A 9,444-nucleotide genomic window follows, 5' to 3' on the forward strand; every position below is an offset into this window, starting at 1 on the left:
AATATGATTAAACTAGTTGTTGCTGCTTTAATGCTCTTAGACGTTAGCATTAAAAGGAGAATCTTTCCTTCTTTGTTCTTCAATAACAAGTGCAATAGCTTTCTTTTCTTTTTGTTTTCATGAGAATATATCACAATAAATATTTATATGTTTGATGTTTGCTTGTTGCAGAATCTATCAAATCTTTCCTGCAATACTTGAAATATTTAAGGGTCAAGTACGATTTTGGTCCCTAAGATAGGGGCTGAAAATTTTTTTCATCTCCCGCCTTTTTTTGTTACAAAATGGCCCCAAAAGTTTAACTTAGTTTTAAAATCGTCCTTCGGACGAAAATACCCTGGCCCCTTCTTTTCCAAAATTAACCAGAAAGCAGAGGCAGAAGGAGAAACAGAAGCAAAAAGCAGAAGTAGAATCAACAATAACAACAACAACAATGAATAATAGAATCACAGCAACAACAAAAGCAGAAGCAAAAGCAGAAGCATAATCAACAACAATAAAACAACAACAACAATAGTAAATAGTGAATCAACAACAGTAACAATAAAAGCAAAAATAGAAGCAGAATCAACAACAACAACAAAAGCAAAAACTGAAGCAGAAGTAGAAGTAGAAGGCAAAATTAGAAAGCAGAAGCAGAAGGCAGAAGCAACAACAACGAAACACCAATGGATTTGCTGATGTGACCTCATTCCAATGTCGGTGACGGGACAGGGCTCGATGGCGACCAATGTAAAACCTGGAAAATTAGTAAATGATTAGTCAATAAATTAATTATTAAGCAAATAAATTAGAAAATAGAATTTTATGGTTTAATGAGGTAGAACTAATGAAAATAAGAATTTTGACACTAAATTTTAAAGAATTTAGCCCAAAATTGGGTCGAATGGACTAAACCGGCCAAACCGGGGCCAAGGCCCATGTATATAAAGCCACACTTCAGATACTTTTCCCTAAAATGAAGAGAATCGCGCTGAAGGGGGAAGGGAGATTGAAGAACCCTAAAAACCTAGCCCTTCCTCAATTTCAATCTCAGATAACTTTTGATCTGAAGCTCCGATTGTCGTACCGTTTGCGGCCACGCGACTAGCGCTACGAGCTCTACAAAACTCAATTCTTGATTAGGTACGAAACTCATTTCTCAGTTTCAGTTTCCTTCTCCCCAATTTGGTATTGTTTTTTCCATATTTTTCTCTGGTTGCAAGGTGGAAAGGCACACTCATTCGATGTGGAAAGATACTCTCCTTCATATATCCTCCAGAAGAAGGTGGAAAGGCACACTCCTTCGATGTGGAAAGACACTCTCTTTCATTTATGATCGTTCTGGAGATGCGCAACCTAGAGACAAATGTCTAGGTTAGCTACCAGATGTGTCGGGTTCTGGCGATTTAACCGACACATGAGCTAACGGCCAGTAGGATAATCATGCATCATGTTACATTTGTTTACTTTGTTTGGGTGTGCATACTTGTTTTGGTTTGCCTATCTGATAAATTCTGTATAACTGGTAACTGTGATACTTGTTGTAACTATTCTTTAAATATGTTGCCTTTTATTTGCTTGTGTTTGTGATTGTCTTTCAGTTTTGAGTACTGTGGTGGTGGACTGATAATAGTGATGATTTGTTTTGAAATGGAGAGGAGGTCGGGTTTATTTTATTTGGGCCGGAGGCCAAGTTGGTTTGATTTGGGTCATAGGCCGTGACTGGTTGGGTTAGTGGTAAGGGTTAGAGTTAAATGAGACAGAAAGTAAACTATAGAGTTAGAGTTATATTGTGACTTGGGTACCTTAGAGAGTTTTACCAAATTTATGGTTCAGTTTATTCCTTTAAGTTTTATAATCTGAGTGTCGGCATTCTAGGATTGCCTTTGGCTTTCCCGGGACCTTATTTATTATACATGTGGGCACCTTAACCATACTGAGAATCCCCAGTTCTCATCTCATACGATATTGTTGTTTTTCATATACAGGTCGAGATACACCTAGCTCGCTAGGCGTCTGGAGTTCTATTGCAGCGAAGATGAAAGTTTAGGCTTTTATGTTTTATTATGTATACATATATGCTAGACTTCTCCTCTTATGTATTTTACTATGGTGCCTCATAGAGACTTGATGGAGAACTAAGGTTGTTTTGAGTATTTTAGATCTTGGGATTTGTATATACTTATGTAAATATCTCCGATCAACCTTGGCTTTGCAGCCAGGGACGGATACAAGGGGGGCGAGTGGAGGTCTCGGCCCCCCCAAATTTTTTTAAAAAATTAATAGTAATAAGTTATTATGTATAATTTAATTTTTTTTAAAAAATATTTAGTATTTAGTCTAATATAAATAAAAATTAAGTCTAATTTAAATATTAATGACTTCTAATATCTAAAAAATAGATAATAATATTAAAAAAATTTGAAAAAGATATTATTATTAGTATTTTTAATTAAATAAAAATATTTAAATATCATAAAGTGAATTTCTTTTTTTTCTTGTGAGTATCTTTTTTTATTCATTTGATATTAATTTTCTCTGTTTCAACTGCTACAACTAAGAGATCTTTTTTAACTATGAATATTGTGAAAAATAACTCAGAAACAAAATAAAAAATAAATTTTTGCTAATTATCTTTTAATTATATTGAAAAGAAAATTGCTAAAAAATTTGACACAATTCTATTATTGATAAATTTTATGATACGAAAAATCTACCACTTCATTAGTAAAAGGTACAGATATTTTTTGTATTTTAAAATATATTCTTTATCGGTATATTTTTGTAATACATCTTATATTATATAATTTTTTAAATAAATTTTAATATTATATGTGTTATTGGCCCCCCATGATAATATTTCTGGATCCGTCCCTGTAATTGCAGCTTGAGCCTAGAGCTTGAATATTTTATACCTTTACCGTGACCTTGTTCAGTTGCCTGTAGTCCACACAGAGATGCATACTTCTGTCTTTCTTCTTCACAAGTAATACTGGTGCTCCCCACAGTGAAACACTCGGACGAATGATGTTTTTGCTCATCAATTCCTCAAGCTGAGATTTAAGTTCAGTTAACTCTAAAGGAGACATTTTGTATGGCACAATCGATATTGGTCCTGCTCCAGGCACTAATTCAATCGCAAACTCGGTTTCTTGAGCAGGGGAAAATTCGGGAATGTCTTCCGGAAATACTTCAAGAAATTTGCATATCACCGGAATCTGTTCTAAACTCTGCTCTTCTCCCGACACACTTGCAGCTAATAACATAATACCCTGGCATTCACTCCCACTAGAGTTTACTACCACAGAGTTCAGATAATACCCTTTTGCCACAACCGGTCCTTCAAACTCCTCTGACATGAAATGCAACGATTTCTCAAAATAGTCAAGTAGAACACGGTTTTTAGATAGCCAATCCAATCCTAGAATGAGATTAAGACCGGTCATCGGCAAACAAATCAAGTCATGCATAAATTTTCATTGTTGAATTCGAAAAGAAACCTATGGACAGCCTAATCTAGTCACAACAGCTTCCAAAGTGGCATTATGTACATTCAGATCATAATTCAGCACAACAATCTTCAGTTCTAATTCACTAGCCTTTTCAAATGCTATGGAATGTTGAGATGCTGAATTATATATATGGAATGTTAAGGTTTGAGTTAATTGTTAATGAAAATAGAGGTTGAGGGACTTTTGTGTGAAACTGATTTTTGGCCAAACCTCTACTTTTATTCGTTCAGACCCTAAGGATTAGTTTTAAGTGTAGTGACAAGATTATGCTATGAAAAGGGAGGTTACTTGGAATTGAAGAAAGGTTTGGAAGGATAAATTAGGGTTGGGAAAGTGTAGAATTGGTGATGATATTTGATTAATGAATTGAGAATGGTAAGCTTTGACTTGTGATGTGATTGAGTATGGCCGAAATGGTCGATATAGCAAGGTCTGGGTGCAAACCCGCTTGCGTGTTAACTTGAAAATGTGTTTAGATGGTAAGTTGAGGACAGAGGATTATTCCCTCTCTTGTCGTGATGGAGATGTGGGGAAGGTGAAAAGGTACACTCCTTCGTATTGTTTCCACCACATTCTTCTCTAGTTGCAAGGTAAAAAGACACACTTCTTCAATGTGAAAACGCACTCTCCTTTATTTATGATCCTCCTAGAGATGCGCAACCTAGAGACAAATATCTGGGTTAGCTACCAGATGTGTCGGGTTCTGGCGATTTAACCAACACGTGAGCTCATGGTCAGTAGAACAGTCATGCATCATGTTGTATTTGTTTGCTTTGTTTGGGTGTGCATACTTATTTTGGTCTGCCTATTTGATAAATTCTGTATAACTGGTAACTGTGATACTTGCTGTAATTATTCTTTAATATCTTGTCTTTTATTTTCTTGTGTTTGTGATTATCTTTCTATTTTGAGTACTGTGGTGGTGGACTGATAATAATGATGATTTGTTTTGAAATGGATCAGAGGCTGGGTTAAGTTTATTTGGGCCAGAAGCCAAGCTGGTTTGATTTGGGTCATAGGCCGTGACTAGTTGGGTTAGTGGTAAGGATTTTAGTTAAATGAGACAGAAAATAAACTGCAGAGTTAGAGTAATATTGTGACTTAGGTACCTTGGAGAGTTTTACCAAATTTATGGTTCAGTTTATTCCTTTAAGTTTTATAATTTGAGTGTCGGTGTTCTAGAATTAGCTCTGGCTTTCCCGAGAACCTTATTTATTATATATGTGGTCACCTTAACCATACTGAGAATATTCGGTTCTCATCCCATACGATACTGTTGTTTTTCAGATGCAGGTCGAGATACACTTCGCTAGGCGTCTGGAGTTCTATTGCAGCGAAGATGGAAGTTTAGGCTTTTATGTTTTATTATGTGTACATATATGCTAGACTTTTCCTTTTATGTATTTTTCTATGGTGCCTCATAGAGGCTTGATGGAGAATTAAGGTTGTTTTGAGTATTTTAGATCTTAGGACTTGTATATACTTATGTAAATATCTCTGGCCAACCTTGGCTTTGCAGCTTGAGCCTGGAGCTTGAATATTTTGTATCTTTTGGCACTTTCTTTTTATTACGTTTCTTCATACACTAGTTCTCCGTTTACATGAGCGTTGCGACTTTTGTTTTAAACTTTCCTTCAAAGGCTCCTTGTTTTAAAATTCCTTTTAACTATATTATATATATAATTTTACTTTTTTAGGTCGTAATATCATGCCACCTCAGTTTTATGACTTAATCATAAGACTCTGTGCGGTAGGGTATTATAACCGATGACGGTGGTTCGCGATGAGGACAATGGCAGGGCGTGGCTGGATGTGGTCTTCCTCAGCACCTTCGTTCCTCTCTTCTCTTTCTCTCGGCTTCTCTTTCTCTATCCCTCTGCTCTCTCCTTTCTTGCCATTAGTGTGAGTGAGATTTGAAACCCTTCCCTTCTCCTGTTAATGTGACCGAACGACGAGGAGCGGCAGCAACGAGGAGCAACGGCACTTCCCCTCCCCTTCCCCACCTATCCTTCCCCACCTATTCTTCCCCACCTATTCTTCCTCAACCCATTTTCCTTTTTTCATTTTTTATTTTTTTAGTTAGGGATATTTTCGAAATAATAATTTAAAACCTGTTAAAAAGGACGATTTTAAAACTAAGTTAAACCTTTAAGACTATTTTGTAGCGAAAAAAAAAGGCCGGAGATGAAAAAAATTTACCGCCCTACCTTAAGGACAAAAATCGTACTTAACCCAAAATTTAATTTATACACTCAATCAATTATATCTCAACTAAATATTTGTCATCATCAAAGTTGTTAGATATTCTCTTAATTCAGCACCTTTAAATTAAACCGCTATAACTTTCAAAAGAGCGTTTGCCTACAAGACCTGCATAAATGAGTTTATTTAGTTACATGTTTTATTTATCTATTTTTTTTAATATAAGAAAATTATTATAAATGTTAATTATTTTTTAATTTTGATAATATTAAAATTTATTATTTTCACACATAACTTTATGACAAAATTTTGTTATTTATCATACTTTATTACTTTTTTGACGTTATATTAATGAAATGAAATTGAATTTTCATTTAAAGAATTAAAACGTATATCATGTTCAATTCATCTGATTTTTCAACTGAATTTTATGATGCTAATTTGATCTGTCCATATCCTTAAAAAGTTCATTTTTTAACCAAATTTGTATTCATATTTCTTGCAAAATTAAACCATTAATTTGTCTTGGCTCACATTTATTCTCTTGTTAATTCTGTTTTTTCAACTGAAACATAATTACAAATAGTGCATTGTGCTTATAATGTTGATGTAACAAATGGATATGACAGAGCACCGAACGTGGTTACTGGCTAAGAAAAGATTACGAGGTAGAAAGCTTAGCTAGCAATGCAAGGAGCCGTGATGAATTTGAATGACTGTGGTACACACGGTTTGAAATTGAAATTGAAATCGAATTTTAGAATTTAAAATCAGTGTTGGTTCATGGTGGCCATGAACGTGTTTTATTCTGATGTGATGGCAGTGATTCAGTGTGAGGAGTGACTAAAGAAGCAACGGTGAAAGGACAAATGTGAAACCAATTTTGCGACAAGCACGTAGGTATGGAGATAAGGTACGGTTGGTACTGATTTCTCGTCACGACATTAACTAATATTAGCAGAATTTTTTTTCCTACAATGTTTATTAGGCTAAGACTAATTTATCACTGATCTTAATTTTATTTAAAAATTTATTATTAATTAATAAATTATTATATATACTAAACAAAATTTTAATTTTTAATATTTATTTAAATAAATAATAAAAACTACTGGATTTACTAATTATTATTATTATTATTATTATTATTATTATTATTATTATTATTATTATTATTATTATTATGGGATTACTCAACCCCCAATTATGTTGAACGGTGGTTGTTAACTTTCCTTAGATCAATAGACTATAATTTGGACATTCGGTGGTTAGAGTCGATACTTAATCCCTAATTATAATCAGGTGAATATTTACATATAGTTTGGAATAAAAATTTATTTTAGTTTTTAACTATTTATTTGATGGACATTACGTTTTTTAATAATTATAAAAATAAAAATCAGTTTATACCTATTTTTGTATTTGTTCAATTCAGTTTCTGCAATCAATTGATAGCAGGTCACATGTTAACGTATTAGATAATATGTCTACATAGTTGTCTCCTTCGTAATAGAGATAAATAGTCTCCTGAGCTCCATATCCGTCCAGCGTGATTCCTCCTCTACTTTTTTCATATTCTCTCTGCGACTGCCTCTTCCTTCTCCCTCCGAAAATCTCTCTCCCTCTTCCTCTCCTATCTCTTTGTCACTGCCTCCCTTAACTCCAAAATTCTAACCCCAACACCCCCAATCCGTCTCATTTTCTCTCCAAAATCATCATCAAAATCATTACCACCGCACTCACACTCTTCCTTATCCTTATCAGAATCATCATCGTCACCAAAAATATTATTACCAGAACTCAAAATTTCAAGAAAAGACGGAAGAATCCCAGTGCTGGAAGAATCCCAATAATATTAATGAGCAAAGAATAATTGTATACTAACAGACCTGACAGCCATGTGTTGTTATATAAGTTGTGCTCGTCTATGAATTCATACCAGTTATCCTCAAATGACTTCTCGGTCCGAGAGTTCCACACAATATCATTGAACTCATCATACAATTCTCTGTACCGGCGATAACCACCAAACTTGTGCAGTAACTTCTTCGTAATGTGCCAGATGCACCACCGGTAGTGTGTATTGGGTAACACATTTTTTATTGCACGAAAAATAGATTTGCATTGATTAGTGATGATCTGCTGTGGAGCAGTTCCCATGCACTTGATCCATTGGCGGAAAACCCACTCATAACTTGGGATTTCCTCATTTTCAAGGAGAGCACAACCAAGGATAGTTGACTTACTATGGTGGTTGACACCGACGAACGACGCAAACGGTAATCCATGCCTACATGCAAAAACAGCGACAAAAAACAAATATCAATCCCGACCAAATTAGAAAAAAAAAAGACAAAAAATAACCCCACAGTAACTACTCCATACTTGTTTGTGCTGTATGTGCTATCAAGTGACACAACATCTTCATAATATTCGTACGACGCCCTACACTTTGCATCCACCCATACAGCACTCTGAAATTTACAGTCATCGTCCAAATTCACCGCGTAGAAGAAGTTTGGATTGATGTCCTTCATTCTCATGAAATAGTTCATCATCTCTCTGACATCGACGTTGACGTTGCTGGTTCGGAGCCTAGCTGTAATATAGTTTCGTAAATCCTTTTCTGAGTATCCTAGGTTAGATGGGCCCCCAGACTCATTTGCCAAAGCTAGGAAAGTTTTGTTTGGTCGAATCCCAGCCTCATCATTATCCTCGATCACGCACTTCGCATGCATGGTCAGCTGCCTATACTCATGGTAGTGCACCGCCTTCCTCGCTGAACATGGGTGCGAGTGACTCAGCTCCACCTTGAAGAAAACCCAGTCTTGTGTCTCCTTGTCAAACTTCACGTATATCCTTGCCTTGCACCCAGCGGCTGAGATCCTGTTCTTCCGCGTTGACGCTTTGACACGAGACACATGGAACCCATCCCTATTACAGTGAATAGCTTGGTTAATGGGTTGATTTGTGATCTTATCACAGGTTGTCGTCCGTATCTTAGTGGCAAATCCGACTTTTTTTGCGTATGTCACATAGAATTCATGAGCCATTTGCAATTGATCAAATCACAAATTTGCGTCCGTATCTTCCTGAAGGCCATCGTGATCCGGTACCTAAGTATCAAATTTTTTAAAAAAACAACAAAAAAAATAAAACAAAAACGATTAATGTTCAAATCAACCATGCGGTTACAAGACACCGAAAAATTAAATTTGAGTCCAAACCTGGTGACAATGATCCATCTCTTCACTTCCAACCTGCGAGAGATCCAAAAATGGCATGTCCTATAATCGCAAAATAAATGATCAAATGTAAATTCAGGATGGTTACTGTACCAAGCATTATAATACAGGATGAAACTAAAATCCAAACCTCGTAACAAATATCCATTTCTTCACTTGCAACCTCAATAACATCCAATCTTGGCATGGCCTATAATCACGAAAAGAAACACAGAAAACTAGATTCATGAAAATAATTTAGATAATCAACTAGCAAATGAGATGCACCAAAATCCTCACCAAACTCCATAGATAAGGATACAAATGTATAACTGGACCGCATCATCCTACCAATATTAATTTGGAAAAAAATGCATGGTATCACCTACTGATAGAAACTGAATTTATTATTTTAATTAACCTATTATATAAACATTTTAACTACTACTATTCTCTGTGCTATATCACATTGTGTACCACCAATATAAAAAAGCAGCACATACAACCAACACGCACTTATTTCA

General features: G+C 35.2%; 1 protein-coding gene across 1 annotated transcript; it reads right to left on the bottom strand.

Annotated features, from left to right (window-relative positions):
• Positions 1-7,329: 7,329 nt before the first annotated feature.
• Positions 7,330-8,749, bottom strand: LOC130975476 (protein FAR-RED IMPAIRED RESPONSE 1-like). Its single transcript, XM_057900268.1, has 3 exons — positions 8,082-8,749; positions 7,636-7,986; positions 7,330-7,531 (listed from the first exon to the last, which is right to left on the bottom strand). The coding sequence occupies exons 1-3, from the start codon at positions 8,747-8,749 to the stop codon at positions 7,330-7,332; spliced, it is 1,221 nt and encodes a 406-aa protein (XP_057756251.1).
• Between the last annotated feature and the right edge of the window lie 695 nt (positions 8,750-9,444).

The sequence above is a fragment of the Arachis stenosperma genome, chromosome 4, assembly GCF_014773155.1.
Source record: "Arachis stenosperma cultivar V10309 chromosome 4, arast.V10309.gnm1.PFL2, whole genome shotgun sequence".
NCBI lineage: Eukaryota > Viridiplantae > Streptophyta > Magnoliopsida > Fabales > Fabaceae > Arachis > Arachis stenosperma.